Source organism: Bison bison, unplaced genomic scaffold (assembly GCF_000754665.1).
Source record: "Bison bison bison isolate TAMUID 2011002044 unplaced genomic scaffold, Bison_UMD1.0 scf7180017863863, whole genome shotgun sequence".
Classification (NCBI taxonomy): Eukaryota; Metazoa; Chordata; class Mammalia; order Artiodactyla; family Bovidae; genus Bison; species Bison bison.
In genome coordinates this window covers 33720-50243 of record NW_011494435.1, presented here as the reverse complement: position 1 = coordinate 50243, position 16524 = coordinate 33720, and the positions used below count along the sequence as shown (strand labels likewise).

The 16524-nt window shown below is 40.0% G+C and overlaps 1 protein-coding gene and 1 long non-coding RNA gene across 2 annotated transcripts; one reads left to right on the top strand and one right to left on the bottom strand.

Moving 5' to 3' along the window:
- Positions 1-743: 743 nt before the first annotated feature.
- LOC104984093 lies at positions 744-2761 on the top strand. Its single transcript, XR_824709.1, has 2 exons — positions 744-813; positions 1893-2761. It is a non-coding gene; the product is annotated as an uncharacterized LOC104984093 (long non-coding RNA).
- Positions 2762-4982: 2221 nt separating this feature from the next.
- Positions 4983-13747, bottom strand: LOC104984092 (butyrophilin subfamily 1 member A1-like). Its single transcript, XM_010833708.1, has 10 exons — positions 13478-13747; positions 12872-12999; positions 11971-12318; positions 9730-10011; positions 9207-9374; positions 8818-8838; positions 8697-8723; positions 7636-7662; positions 7385-7411; positions 4983-5950 (listed from the first exon to the last, which is right to left on the bottom strand). The coding sequence occupies exons 2-10, from the start codon at positions 12948-12950 to the stop codon at positions 5298-5300; spliced, it is 1632 nt and encodes a 543-aa protein (XP_010832010.1). The 5' UTR covers positions 12951-12999; positions 13478-13747; the 3' UTR covers positions 4983-5297.
- Positions 13748-16524: the final 2777 nt, after the last annotated feature.

The window sequence follows — 16524 nt, the reverse complement described above, 5'->3', positions numbered from 1 at the left end:
AGCAGCCCCCTTCTCGGCGAGGAGAAAAAGACAACTTTTTATGCTTCAGGTTAGTGATTCCATGTGCTCCTCTCAGCTTTGTGAATTAAATACGAAGACCAACCAAGACTTACTCATTTTACTGCTTTTCTATTTTTTTTGCTTTTCTGATGAAGTCTATTGCTATCTCTTGCAAAGCTGGTCTTCAAGACATCTATAGATTCTACTCTTTTAAGCTTCTCCCTGAAATCCCCCTCTAAAGCCATAAGGTTATATGGTTATATCATCAGCTACTAAATTCCAAGAATTGACTGTATCATCACTGTATCTTTTTCAACGCAAAAACATTGACATCCCTTCCCCCTGCCCCTCATGACAGGTTTCTTCCAGATTAGAAATTAATTTTCCATAGCACCATTTTCATGGCTGCAGATTTGGTAAATTTATCTTTTTGCCACCTTTGCTGTTCCAGTGTTTGTGGTGATGATAGAGTTGGAAAAGAGAAAGGGGAGAGATGTGTGTGTTTCTGAGAGGGGCTAATGGGAAAGCTAGCATGAACCTCTAGTCTCTCCTCGGCTTGTGCAGAGCAGGGAGCAACAGACCAACTTTCTTCTGGACAGGACCAATTCTCATCCTCCTCTGCAGCCTAGGAGCCGCTCAGATGAGAAGAAAAATCCTGAAATTCTCCCAGTTTCAGGATTTAATGTGATTCTGGGGTTTCCTTTTCAGAGTCAAGGATGATTTATTCATGGAACATACTGCTGATTTGGGGATTGCTTCTTCTTCTTCTTGTTGGAGTTGTAGGCTTGATCTGGAGGAAAAACTGCAGAAAAGGTGAGTTGGGAGAACAGAAACAGTGTGGAACAGGCTTTGCAGTGGGAACCTTTTCAGCAGACACTGAAGCAGAAAGGCATCCAGTGGATATTCAGTAATTAATGAAACATGAGAGTCCATGGCTTACATGCATGTAATTGAGGATCAGTGTTGAATGAGATCAATTTACAGTAATAACAGAAGCAAAAGGAATAAAAGATAATAATTTAATCTCCCAGTGCACATTCCCAGGTGATCTAGTGGAGGGAGAGGAAGAAAAAAAATGGCATAGACATCCTTGCTCTGAAGCTGAGACTTAACTGGATTCTGTCAGCATGAACTGATTTCACTGAGATCATTAAAATACGATGATTTACTTATCAGTTTTCCTTACTCTGAAGGAAGGGCTTCTCATATACTGGTGATTTTGTGAGCCCTAGAAAGTTCTTCCACTTTAACTTTCTTAAGTCATAGTATCTTTTTTCCCTGTTTGGATGTTAATATCATGAAATTAATATTTTAAAGTATTCCTATGTTGCTTATTATCAGAATGGATTTTCTTTCTCTGTAGTGAATAAGACATTGGATTCAAAAACAGCTCACCCAGAACGAATCCTTTCTGAGGGAAACAAGCTTGTGACCTACAGAGAGTCACGCAGCCAGATGTCCTGCAACAATTTGATGGCCTCCTTCGCAAGCTGGGACGGGAGGGGCTTGTCTCAGGAGGGTGGTACTGAGAGGCGGAGGTTAGGGATAGGACAGGATAGGCCTTGAGTGTTGCCAAGGACAGCATTCTGAAGAAGTTGTCTCTGTATTATCTGAGAATGAGTTGGGATAAGGGGTTGCTATGGAAATGAGTACTGGGCCATTTCCTCTCCTCTAGGCCTCCACTGCCTGAAGATGTCTCTAGGGCGTTAGAATCTCCCTTGACTACACCTCTGGAGGCCTCTCCTTTGATAACTTGAACAAGTGCCCTATTTATGGTGCGTGAGTGCTCAGTTGTAAATTTTAGCACTGTGCCACCTAGGAAGCCTTATCTATACTTTCCCCCAATATTCTTATCTGAAATTCTGCACCCCCTTCTTTCTTTGGTCTCCTAGTGTAGGTTCTTCTGAATCTTTCCTGCACCCAAAGGAGTCTCAGCAGCATCTCCAAGGAGAACATAAAGATTTGGAAAAAGTCTTAAAGTCTTCTGAAGTGAGACTGAGGGACACCTCCGAATGACAGACTGCACTTTCTAAGAAGGCAGACATTACGGTTTTCACTGTCCTTTGAAGATTATTCATCTGTGACATTCTGGAATTTTCTCTTTTGGATCATGGTTTTTTTTTTTCCCATACTTAAATTTATATTTGAAGTTATGTACTGTAATATTCTAGTATGTAATATTATTCTTTCACAAGTGTATTCACGCTTATTTTATTTAGCTTAAAATTTTTCCAATTGTGGTAAAATACACACAAAATTCATCATTTTAGTCATTTTAGAGTGTCTAATTCTTGTTGTTTTTACTAAAAGGGAACCAAAAACCATAAACAGTTTTTAGGGCTTTGTTCAGACTCTGATTTTACAGTTTCTTGAAGAGAGACATCTCAATGGCAGAATGCAAAACGGGAAAGATGCTATTACTAAGATGAGAAAGATATGTAATTGCTGAAATGATGTCTCAAATCTGAATTCAATTAAGATTAGGAAGGAATATAATCAAAGTGTATTTAATTTTCCTATCCATTAAAGTTTTAAGGAAAAGAATAAAGTGTCCAAGACATCGGTATTTTTCCCATTCACAATACGTGCAACCATCATTAGTATTCAGTTCCAGAATATTTTCATCCAAAAGGAAACTCCATCACCATTAAGCAGTCATACCCATTTGCCCCTCCCTCCAGCCTGTAGTCCACCTTGTTTCTATAAATTTGCCTGTACTGGATATTTCATATAATTGGAGTCATAAAATACTTTGCATAGACTTTTGGTGTGTCTGTAATTTTTTTTTTTTTTTTACTTAGTATGGTGTTTTTAAAGTTCATCCACGTTGTCAAATATTCCAGTACTTCATTCCCACCTTTTTTTCATTAAAAGATTTTATTTTTTAAGAGTTTTTTTTCCAGGTTTACAGCAAAATTGAGTGGAAAATCCAGAGTATTCCCATATCCCTCCCCTCTCACCCTTTAGTTTCCTCTATTATCAACAATTTGCATTGGTGTGGTGCATATGTTACAACATATGAACCGAAATTGATACAGTACTTTCAACTAAAGTCTAGGGTTTGCTTATGTGTCATACACACACACACACGCACACACACACTCACACACACACACATAGGCTTTCCCGGTAGCTCAGAGGTAAAAGAATCTGCCTACAATGTAGGAGCCGCAGAGGATGAGGGTTCAGTCCCTGGGTGGGGAAGATCCCCTGGAGGAGGGCATGGCAACCTACTCTAGTATTCTTGCCTGGAGAATCCCATGGACACAGGAGCCTGGTGGGCTACAGTCCATAGGGTCTCAGAGTCAGATACAACTGAAGTGACTTAGCGCACAGACACACACACAAATATGTGTGTGTGTGTGTGTGTGTGTGTGTGTGACAACAGTAAAATATCCCAAACTGAACCCATTGTCCTTCCTGTTCCATGCCACACTTTCAATATCATTGTACTCGTTCTGTTGCTACCCCCACGTATCTTCATCCAGCACAACCATTTGACTATGCCTATTAATATATTCCCCACCTTTCCTTTGCCTCTGTCTTGCTTGTTATTCAAGCCCTTCGTTTTTTGTAAGTAAAGTTAATATTCTGGGCTCTGAGTTTATTCTTCTTAGATTCAAATACTGACTGCCACTTAGTGGCTGTGTGTTAGGGAAATTTTGCTGTGGAGATGTACCTTCCAAGAGAGACTGTTAAAGGGACTTGCCACTTAAAGATCTACTGTAAGGGCAGAAAAATTTAAGGGGTCTAAGTTGATCTCTTCTACTGTCAGAAAGAGAAGGTTCATTTGATAGGAGAAGCTTGTATTTTGTATTCTTAAAGAAGTAGACTTTGTAATAAATAGCTGGAGAAGGCTTAGGTTCATTAAAGGTAAAGGGAAAACCCTCAAAAGTAGGAAGAGCTGTGTCAGAAAGAAACAAAAAAGCCAGTATTAACAATAACTTTTTCTTCATGAAGGCTGAAGATGTTTCTTCATTCCTTTGACAATTTTTTTTCTCTGAAAATAATAAATTGCAACATTCATTTCTTTTTTATTCACATACAATTCTGAACTTGCTGATCAGTAAGAACTCGTTTAAAGGAGGGGAGAGGGACTTTTCTTCATTCCTTTGACAATTTTTTTTTCTCTGAAAATAATAAATTGCAACATTCATTTCTTTTTTATTCACATACAATTCTGAACTTGCTGATTAGTAATAACTTTTTCTTCATGAAGGCTGAAGATGTTTCTTCATTCCTTTGACAATTTTTTTTCTCTGAAAATAATAAATTGCAACATTCATTTCTTTTTTATTCACATACAATTCTGAACTTGCTGATCAGTAAGAACTCGTTTAAAGGAGGGGAGAGGGACTTTTCTTCATTCCTTTGACAATTTTTTTTTCTCTGAAAATAATAAATTGCAACATTCATTTCTTTTTTATTCACATACAATTCTGAACTTGCCGATCAGTAAGAATTTGTTTAAAGGAGGGGAGAGGGACTCTTCCTTCCCAGAAGGCTTGGTCTCCTGTTGAAATTGTTTTACAGCTATTTATCAATCTTCTCCACACCTTGGCAAAGTCCAACTTTAGGAGCTGATGGACACTAAAGCCTAAAGAAAGGACAAGCTGAGCCAATACCTATAAAAGACTTGAGTAGATTTCTGTATCTCCAACAGTAATATTCAACTGGTACCCTCCCCTTTAAACATCACTTCCAACTCCTTGGCTTCCCAGATGGCTCAGTGGTCAAGAATCTGCCTGCCAATGCAGAAGATGCAGGAGATGTCAGTTTGATACCTGGGTCAGAAAGATCCCCTAGAGAAGGGAATGGCAACCCACTCCAGTATTCTTGCCTGTGAAATTCCATGGCAAAGAAGTCTGGTTGCCTGCAGTCCCTGTGGTCACAAAAGAGCTGGACATGACTTAACAACTAAAGAGCAACAACAACCCTCCTCCATATTTGATAACAAAAATAGTGACAACAGAGATTTTCACTTTAAATGAGGCTTTAAACATCTTTACTTCAAAACACAATAAGTACTAGAACTTAAGAAAGGCCCATATGTTTGCTTGGAGTTTCCTTGTAACAAATCATTGCTGCCCACATCAAGTACTTCCCCAAAGATAACACTAGAGGAAATTCCCCCAGACATTTTAGCTGTCCATTTCTCTTTCTCCCTCTATCTCTCTTTGAAAGGGGGTAGTTTATACCTAATGAGAATGACCTACTCTTCAAGAAGGACAGCTTTCTTGGACAACATACCTGTAAGAAGCCTGAACAGAGGCAGCGGAGGTGCTGACATTCACTTCTTATAACAGAGAGTTAGCTTCTTGGGGGACACTACTACTTAAATGAGTTAGAGAGGTCTTTGGAGAAGAGTCAGGACAATTCTCAGGGTGATCTGAAGTTGAGCAGATGGTTAAAGATGCACCAGTACCCCGAAGGCTAAAATAAGGAAAAAGCGTCCCACAGAAGGTGACGCCAGTAAAAGAATAGATGTGGGACCCATCGGCCATGTTATAAAAGGACAGGTTCCCAACTTCCCAGTCCAGGAAAATTCCTATCCTGCGGGGCTGCTGCCTAAGTGATGGAGAGTTTTTCTGGGAGTTGGGAAATATGACTTTTCCTTCCTCGTGTACCAAAACCCAAAAATTCTTATCTGGACTTTCTACAAACCAGCCCTCTCTCTTCGCTGTCTCTGAGCAAATGCCCAGAGCACATCGAGTTGTGGATCCAGCTTCTGTCCTCGTATTTACTTCTACCTCCCAGTATTGTCTCTCCATGTCCCCCTGGGTGAAGGACTTATCTCCTAGAACACTGAAGATGGCTTCAGAAACCGCTTGATCTTCATGTGTTGAGGCATCACCATTCTGGGAAACATTATTTTTTAAAGAAATGTGTTGCTTGTTCTCAGATAAGACGAGGTTGGGGTGAGCTGTTTTCGGATCCAGAGTGAAAGCCACTGCAGGTATGGAGGGGAAAATAAAGGTCATTCCACAGTGGAGACTGGTTGGCTTTAGGAAAGATGCAAATTACGGGAAAGGGAGGATGGATAAAAACGAGAAAAATGGAAGATTAGGTAAAACAACATATGTTCTCTCCTATGTTCATTCACAGGAGACATGTGATGTGTAGCTCATAGAAGGCCAGGAATGAATGGGACCTTGGGTAACCATGTGTTCCAGACAGGCTGAGAATGCTTAACCAAGAAGTCTGTCTCATCTGAAAATCCCCAGGGTCATGTATTTCAAGCTGGGGCTTCTCTAACCTCCTGCTAATGCCAGTTGCTTTACTGCTTGCTCTTAATAATTAAGACATGTCTTATTTCCAATCACAATGTACTCACCTTCATTTAAGTTTCTTTGGGGTCAATTTTCTGTGAGATTAGGTAATAACTGAGCCATCTATAGTACTTATCTTACACTCTTATTATACTTTAAATGGTTGAAATCCCAGGCTCTGTGGTCAGAAAGATCTGAATTTTATAATTACTCTGCTTTTAGTATTGGCGATCTTGAAGTTACTTTGCTTCTCTCGGCCCCACTTTAATCTCATGAAGGTGTACACAATTACGATGCCTCAGCACAGAACTACTGTGAGAAGACAATGAGATAATATGCAGAGAACTTAGTACTATATTTTGTCCACTTGGTAAATTTTAGCTTCTGATGGTTATAGTAACACTATAGTAATAGTATTAATAGTGTAATACTAGTAGTAAGGAGTCTGCTTCTGGTCAAACCAAACATCTTCAATAATTAAAATTTTTCTCATAAGAATGTATATGGGAATGATTAGAATATATTTTAATTTTTGGAGGATTAAATTAACTAGGCAATGTTTGTGGATCCAGGGATATCCAGAGTGAATAGCAAGCAGTAGAAGTAGAGAGTTGTGATTTTGGGAAGATTCTAAGATGGTCAGGGCCCATTTTCCACTTGCACTGAGATGCAACAAGCCCTTCTCTGTCTCAGACGGAGTACACAGCAGGCTTCCTTCTGATTGAACTACTCTCTTTGACATGAATAGATCAATAGCAGCACTTAAGTCTCAGAATAAATATAAATTCCTCAAGGGAATTCCTTGAATCCACCATTTTTGCTCACGGCAATCTCTTATTCCTTCATAATGCATCACAGTTTGTACGTGCACTTTCCCATAAAGTCAGAGACCAAATCCACTTTATTTACTAGGCACTAAATGAATAGTTGTATAATTTAATGCTGAATGAGTGAATGATGTCAGAATGGTAAGAAATCTGGTAACATTTCTGTGTTAGATTGAAGTGAGAGCCATGAAATGAATAACCAGTTAAGTATTGTTGGGAGTTTATACAAAAAGTTTCTCAATTATATAGAAGAGGTTAAGTGAGACAAATAATAGTAAAGTAACTCACCTGCTTTGAACTGTTCCTTCCTCCAGTCTAAAAAGGAAAAACAAAATTCAGATGGAAGAATATGCCAAGTTCATGTCCTCTGAACTAGTGAGAAGCTTCTCCCTTTATCCCCTTGTGTCTTTTTGGACTCCTAGATTCAAAATAAAATCTCCCGAGGATAGCTCCTATCTGAAAAATGGTCTGAAAATGCCTCATGAAGTACCTGAAGTACCCGAAGTACCTGAAGCCCCAAGACAATATCAGTTACTCACCAGCATATAACTCAGCTTTTCTCCAGTCTGAAATAAAACAAAGGCATTAGAGTCTCCCATTTACAGCAATGTCACTTCAGAAAGTGAAAATCTGAGGGTTTACCATAGTACAGTATATTGTGTTCATGATCTCAATGACAATTCTGATGTACTTATCTTCTTTTACATCTCCAGTTTTATTTCTCACATTTTTCACATTCTACATCTATGATAAAATATGCAGGTTCATGTTTTTATTTTTAGTTGGGGAGAAAGAAAAGGTAGGCTTAAGTTTTGAGAATATATTGGAAAGCCTAAAATTTTGTGTGCTGCCTTGATACTCTTGAGCTTTACAGGGTTCCAAATGCCTAACTGTGAGTTCTCCTGCTCTAGCTCAGATGGTAAAGAATCTGCCTACAGTGCAGGAAACCCAGGTTCGATTCCTGGATCAGAAAGATCTTCTGGAGAAGGAAATGGCAACCAACTCTAGCATTCTTGCCTGGGAAATCCCGTGGACAGAGGAGCCTGGCTGGCTACAGTCCATGGGATCACAGAGTCAGACACAACTTAGCGACTAAACAAGAAATGACAACCTGCTCTCAGTAGACAGGTCCTCTAGCCATCAGGAAAGTCTCCCCTCTCAGCTAATTTCCATGTTGGCCAAAACAGCTGAACCCCACCTGATCTTCAACCTAATGAATTTTACCTCGCTGTTAGCCTGCACAATTAATCAAACAAGCCAATTACATACTTCCACAGAAACAGGATCACCTCATCCTCTTGTTACTACAAAACCTGCCTCCCGCAGACCTTGCTCTACTCGCTCCGCTCTCAACTGCGACTTCCAGGTGCTCCGGCATGGCACATGGTGTGTTTCTCTCCCAGGATGCGAATATATATGTGAGGATATACGTGCTTAAAAACCTGCTGTTATTTGTCCAGTGTTGGATATCATGTGGTTGACCATTTTATACTGTTTAGGGAAGCAGGTCCTTCTCTCACTAACAAGGTAAATAGAAGGCAACCAGAAGAAAAGGGTCGACGAGAGGGTTTCCCCCAACTGTAACAACAGTATAACTTACCTTGCTGATATAACTCTTTCCTTCTGGCTGAAAAGGAATAATAGTCTGTGAGATGCCAGACATACAGCATACAGTAAGGACTCTATCTCCTACTTTAGAGCAATGAAGATGGAAAACTTACCAAGCTCTCTCTTAAGTGATTCTAAAAAGGAAAAAAAAAAATGGGTTTAACAGAAAACATTTTTTAGACTATGTTATTAAGCCCAGATTCTAAATGCTACTTCCATGTATCTAGAACAAAAAAAATCCTTTGAGAATTATCATTATGACCATTAAAAAAATAAGCTCTATCTATGCCTATACCAGTGATCTTTCCTTCTCCAATGGACTCAATTATAATATTTTTTTCCTCAGGAAGTTCTTGAGCTCCATGTTTTGTTGGAGGTCTTGGGGCTCTGACTCATTCTTACACATATCTCTGCATTCCCCAAAGGTGCCATCCACGTGCACAGCCATGCTAACAAATATATAAAGTCACACATCCCCACCAAGTCTGATGCCCAGTTTTACCTTTAGATTTACTTTCTTCCTCCTTTTCTTCCTCGACTTTTGATAGCTTCTTATTTCCCCGTCGTTCTTTCCAGGCCAAATATACAATAGCACCAGCTGAAATCCCAAGTATCACCAAAGTCACAGCAAATGCTGCCTTCCAAGGAGAGGGCCTAGGGAAGAAGGATTCTGACACAGGATCCCCAAAACCTGGTTAAAAACATACACCAAGCAAGCCTATCCCATCCCATTTTCTAAATATCGCTTCCTTGTGTGTGTGAGTGTGTTTAGACACTCAGTCATGTCTGACTCTTTGCAACCCTATGGTCTGGAGCCCCGAGGCTCCTCTGTCCATGGGATTTCTCAGGCAAGAATACTAGAGTGGGTTGCCATTTCCTCCCTCCAGGGAATCTTCCCAATCCAGGGATCAAACACACATCTCCCGTGTCTCCGATTTGCAGGTGATTTTTTACCCACTGAACCATCAGGGAAGCCCATATCCCTTCCTTACTCCTCTTCTATCTCCCAAATGAGCAGCACGGACCTGGGATAAAAATGGATTCCACTTGCTCTTGTCCAAAGAAGGGGTTCTTCATGGAACAGGACATTTGTGTCGTTGAGCTGTCTCTCACAATGAGGGATGCCTCAATCTGAAACAAGCCATCATCATCTTGTGTCTCGTCCTCAGAGACAGATGGGATCTTCTTTCCCTTCACATCTTCCCATTGTACTTCAGGCTGGGGAAACCATCCCTTGCCTGTGCACTTCAACCTTATTCCTCCATCTTCTGGACCCACCAAGAAAACACGAGGACCAGAACCTATACCTGGAGAGGAGAGTCATTCATCTGAGACTTGGAGAGTTTTTGTCCAGATGTCCCTCATATTTCACAGCTACATGAGTGGAGAAAGATGGACAAAGCAGTATAGTTCTCAGTGGATGGAAGGGGGTTCTTTTCTTTTCCCATGAGATCAATGGTTATCTGAAGCTTAAAAGGTAAAAGAGCATTGAAGCTGATTCTGGGACTTATACCAATGTCTGTCATATCTCCTCTGTACAAGCATATCTGCAATGGGCCATAGAAGGACAATAGGGAAGGAGCAGAGTAAAATCCGTTGATGTTAAATTCTTTCAGAAAAAGATTACTGTATCTATATCACATGTCTATTTCATCTGCTGCTTAAATTGAGACTTCTCATAGTCACCTCCTTAAATAATTTCCTTTCCTTTCTTTCTTCCTCTGAGTAAGGCTTACCTAAAAGATGAAGTTAACAAGGTAAAGTGAGTCCATGAAAGAGTCAAGATGTTTTAACTTTTCCATTCTCAGTCCTTTCTTTTCTTTCCACTCCTCCTCCTCTTCTTCAATTCTGCATGGGCAGGGTCTACTAGTAGGTTCACATAACCAACACCCGTGTTAAAATATAACACTACTAGAATACTAGATGAATCCACCATGTCTTTGATAATGATGACTGTCCTGACTTCTAAGACTATGTATTATTTTTCTTTATAAAACTTGATATCATAAAATATGGCTCCACCATGGCTGGCTCAGTCCTATTCAACAAACTGCTTCTAAAAGATTGGACCTGTCTTCATACCCAGAAGTCAATAAACTAACAGGAAAGGTACTGAAAAATGCTGTCATTTGCATGAGGTTACTTCTGTAACTATGAAAGCTTTGACCTCTTACTGGGCGGATATTAAAGTGAGATCCCAGTAACACGGCTCAGGAGAGTTTGTCACCCTTTCCTTCAAGACCTAATGGATTAGACTTTTCCACTAAAGTTATACACAAAGAAGAGGATAAAATGCGTGTATAGATAGTTTGACAAGTAGTATTAAATGAGAGTATTAATTTAAGGTAAACCTAACATATTCAAAGAATGAGAAAAACTTTACAACCAGAAAAACACTATGTTTGTCTTGGCAGAGAGTATAAAGCTTTAGAGATGGAAATACCAAAGAAATAGACAGATAAATCATTATAACCAGATAGAAAATTTAGACTTACACTAGTTACCCATAAGTTTATGGGAAGCAATGTACTGTACATCTGGATGGAGATTTCCTACACTGTTCACTATTGGTATGGAGATAAGTGAATAGATACATTACAAAAAATTATTTTGAACTTATCATGAAATTTTATATCAAAAATATCTTTCTACAGATGCGAGATCTAAATGTAAAAGCAAAAAAAAAAAACAGAAAAGAGAGAAATGAACTACTACAACTACATTCAATGAGCTAGATAGGAAGATCTCAAACATAATGGTGAACAAAAAACAAAACAACCACAACAAAGCAGACATAAAAGAGTCCATGTATATGAAATTAAAAAACAAGCACGACGAAGCAGCCTCTCAATCTACTCTGTCAAACCCTCATTTCCTCCAAACAGTGCTAGCGGGACTGGACCACTAACATTTCCAGTTAAGCCTCTGTCCCTCACAGTAGCCAGCTGGGATTCTCATCTCTGGGAGTAATGGTACATTTTGCTAATCACGGTGCTTTACCTCAAAATATGTGAGGAGAGACATAGAGGGAAGTAAATGATATATTTTTATGATAGATATTTATGGAAATCATTTATTTTTAAAGTACATCTTAATAAATGCATAAATAGATTAAGATGACTTGAGGTTTAAATTCAGTGCCTAGGATGTTGACACCTCCAAGGATACCTACTTGTTGCCTTTTGTTCACCATCCTCCTCCACTAATCACATACAGAACACTTACATTTCCCTTACAGTGATCTGTATTTTCTGATAATTACTCACCTATCACCTTTAGCTCCAAAACGGCTTCTTCGAAATCAGTTCCTTTTTTAAAAAAGCACTTGTACATTCCATTGTCTGAGACCCGGAGGCTGTGGATTCTCACAGCTACTCTTCCCTCGGTGATGTAGTCTTTCACCAACTCGGCTCTCCCTTTGAAATCTACTAGTTGTTCTCCCACCTGCTCCATTCCATTCTGATACACAAAGACAGCCTCTGAGAACTGATTGCGAAACCACCGGATCTCCATATTCTCCACATTCATGGCTGGGTACACACGACAGGGCAGCACTGTGTCTGCACCCAGCATGGCCACGATGGGTTCTGAGGGGCCAGTCACTGAAAAGGAATCTGTGGAATGGAGTCACAAGTGAAAAGAATATTGCAATACCCTGCCTGTGCCTTTTAGAGCACAGCATCATCGCAGGTCCCAGAGACCCATGGGCATTCTCTCTCTCATTAACACAGCAATAATTTGTCACACATATTCAGGCTGAAGATGGCAGTGAACAAGACAAGGAAGATTTCCACCCTTGTGGAGCTCACAGTCAACAGAGCGATTGTGTATTAAACAGATTATTTTTAAATTGCAATGGTAGTAATGGAGGAAGGTGAAGGAGTGCTGGAAAATCATGAAGCTAGAGTTTTGGCAGATCTTGGGCATCAGAAATGCATTCCTCCAGAAATTGAGATCCAAATGAATTAGAAGGCAACAGAAAAGAAATTCTACCTGGTCCTAATCTCTAAAATAATAGTGATTTATCTGCCCTTATGTATGGGCAAATGCATTATTGTATCAAAGTAAAAGATTTGGAATTAACCTAGGTCTATAGAAGACACAGCAGAGTGGTTTAATGATTCTACTCAGAGGGTAAGAGAATCCAGGTATATAAAATATTCTCACCTGAGCCCCTCATGGACATCTGGAAAAGCAGGATCAGAAAGAGGTCTCTTAGCAGAGAGAAGACCGGGGAGCACACCATCTTCTCCAGAGTAGAGAACAGTATAACATTGAGGGGGTCCTGAAAATAGCTGGAGTAAAGATAAAAATGGGACCCACGAGGTAAAAAAGATTACAGCTAAGTGGTTCACAGGACTTCTAAGAAATGGCCTCCTGAAACCCTAGTGTCTCTCTCAGGGACCATCAGGGAAGCCTTTGACGTTCACAAAAGAGGGCCTTTTGTTTCCCCTTTTCCCAGAAAACAGTCTTTACTTCAATTGCCATGCTCTGATGTGATAAATCTGACCACAGTCTCTCTAAACCCCTCTGAAGAAGAATCAGAGGGGTTTAGAGAGATGGAAAGACAGAGAAAAAGCAGCGAGCAACCACTGAGAGAGATGGCTTGAGCATAAACATTGCTCTGGCCTCGACAGATTTTCTCACCATACATTCCTATATGATGAAAGAGCAGATACAACTTGGCTTGTCCCCTGTCTACCCCCAGGGTCTTTGACCAGATTTTCTCACTTCCCTCCCTCTCGGCCATCACCAAGAAAATGTACTACTCACACAGACTGTTCACGTCTTCTAAGTTCTTCTTAGGGGGATGAAGGCATCCTGGAAATTCTCACTGACGCTGCCACAGGCACCAGGAATCCATGCTCTTTGTCGTCCCTCCAGGTGCCCCTCTGTGGGCTGCCTGCAGGTGTGTCCTGTGATACTTGCTCCAAGATGCCAGGGGAAGACCAGACGTTAGAAACCTTGGGGTCCTGAAGGAAGCCTTAGGTTTTTTTTTTTAAAGGTTTCAGAGAACTAGAAGAAAGATGGCCCCTGCTCGGGAAATTCTCAGCAGTGCGATTCTCCTCTATCTTGCCAACATATTCAAAACTGAAAGCCAAATAAGATAAGAAAAGAGAACTTTGACCTTGCATGAAATAAATCCATCTAATAATTGCACACTTCCAAGGAAAGGGTCAAAATCCAGAGATTTCTTTTTCTCTAAGAGTGTATTTATCCAGGCTGCTGCTGCTGCTGCTGCTGCAAGTCGCTTCAGTCGTGTCCGACTCTGTATGACCCCATAGACAGCAGCCCATCAGGCTCCCCCGTCTCTGGGATTCTCCAGGCAAGAACACTGGAGTGGGTTGCCATTTCCTTCTCCGATGCATGAAAGTGAAAAGTGAAAGTGAAGTCATTCAGTCGTGTCCGACTCTTAGCGACCCCAGGGACTGCAGCCTACCAGGCTCCTCCATCCATGGGATTTTCCAGGCAAGAGTACTGGAGTGGGGTGCCATTGCCTTCAAAACATAAATATTAGAACTTGACTGGCTGAGTTAAAATCTTGGTAAGGTCACATACAAGCTCATGGTTTTGATCAAGTTACATAAGCTTTCTGTGTGCCTCAGTTTTCTCATCTGAAAATGGGTTTAATAATAGTACCTACCCTAAGCTGTCATGAGGATTACATGAATTAATATATGTAAACCACTTAGAAGAGGATCAGTAACTTTTACGTTCTGCTGTGTTGCTACATAATTGATTTGTGTTTTGAAGATCCTTCAAATCCTACAAGTTTTAGAATAATTGCCTTTCTTGCCTAGAATGACAGACATTCTGAGTTAGAGTCTGAAAAAAATTTAAAAACTCTAAATTACATTTTTGATATTCTGGATATAAGATTGAACATCTCTGTATGGGTTGTAAGAGATATAGTAACATGAAATAAACAAGTATAAACCAGACATGGGGCTTCCCTGATAGCTCAGCTGGTAAAGAATCTGCCTGCAATGCAGGGGACCTGGGTTCGACCCCTGGGTTGGGAAGAGCCCCTGGAGAAGAGAAAGGCTACCCACTCCATTATTCTGGTTTGAAGAATTTCGTGGACTCTCTAGTCCATATGTTCACAAAGAGTCAGACACCACTGAGCGAATTTCACTTTCCCTTTCACAAACCAGACATAGCCTAACAAAGTTTTAAATATGGCAATATTAATTTTAAAATAAAAATAAAGTTCAGAGAGAAATCATTCGGAGAAATGAGATGACCCCTTCAAATAGTGACATTCATCATGAGCACATAACTTCCAAGGACTGCATGGTGCTAACAGCCTACAGCAGAATTAAAAAATGCAAAATCAGTTTGGAACTCAAAATAGTTTATAACCATAATTAATCAGAAATGAACAGAACCATTCCAGAACATATAAATGAAGTTAGAGAGGTTTTACATACTATAACAACTATGCCACATAAAATCTTTTACTTTTTGACTTGGTGAGATTTAATAATTTCTTTCAGTTTTTAATGAATAGAAATCCATTAGTAGAACGACCCAGTATGACACTCACCTAACTCCGTCTTCCACTGTGCTTAGAGTGCCAAGCCGCCCCCAGATCTATCTATAAAATTAATACCAAACTATCTGCTTCTCCCAAGTATTCTCTTTGAAACTTGCTTAAGTATCTAATCTCACTAGAGATTTGGATTTGCATTTCCTAAATAGGCAGGGGTTTGACATGAGTATGAATAATGCTATCATACTTTTGGAACATGATTAAAATGTATAAAGGCACTGCTGCAGGAAAACCATGCAGTCGTCATGGAGGCAAATACTCTATTGGAAGAAAGTATCAGAAAAAGGAGATTAAGTCACCCCATGATTCCTCCACTTCTACGTGACTAATGTCAGGACATGCATGCGTGCTCAGTCTTGAAGTCGTGTCCAACTTTTGTGACCCTGTGGACTGTAGCCCCCAGGCTCTTCTGTCCATGGGATTTTCCAGGCAAGAACATTGGAGTGGGTTGCCATTCCTCCTCCAGGGGACTTTCCCCACCCAAGGATCAAATCCAACTCTCCTGAGTCTCTTGCATCGGCAGGAGGATACTTTACCACTGAGCCACCTAGGAAGCCCATACTGCCAGAACACATTTGCTAAATCTCCTATCTTTCACTTTACTCCAAGTCAGATAACAAAGAGTGGGAGTAAACAACTACGGGATGTCGCCCAGCAGTATTTGTACCTTTTCCCCGCTCCAAGCCCTTGTGTTCAACCTGCAACCTTCACTTCTCTTATATAAGAGAAGTTTTATGAGAAAAAAGAAGCAACTTCTGATTCCTTGCTTGTCCAGAATTTTCTTTTACACTTAATGCTAGTTTTGTTGTTTAGAAAATTCTAGTTTCTACTCAGGAAAGTGATGAAATAAAATTTATATTTTAAAGCAGAACAAGGAAATTTAAGCACAAAATTCTCTATTTGTCTGTTTGGGTCTCTTTCCTCCCCCTGTAATATGTACTGTGCTTCTGCATTGTACATTAACAAGACCTCCTCAAAGGTGAGAATGCTGGCTTGACTATATGATAATTTTTTTCCTTTCTTCTAATACTAGCAATGTAACTTCTTAAAAGAACAGCATTCTTTCCTGACTCTGTAAGGAATCGTGGAGACTTGCTACTTGCTTTGTACATGCTTACCTGGACTAGCTCTGGTGAACTTTCATGTAAGATGTCAGTATGTCATTTTGATGACAATCTTTTGTCTTAAAAATGTGTATGGTGGTGCCTCCAATTAAAATAAATAAATTTATATTAAAAAAAAAGCACATGGGGGAAAAAAAAATGTG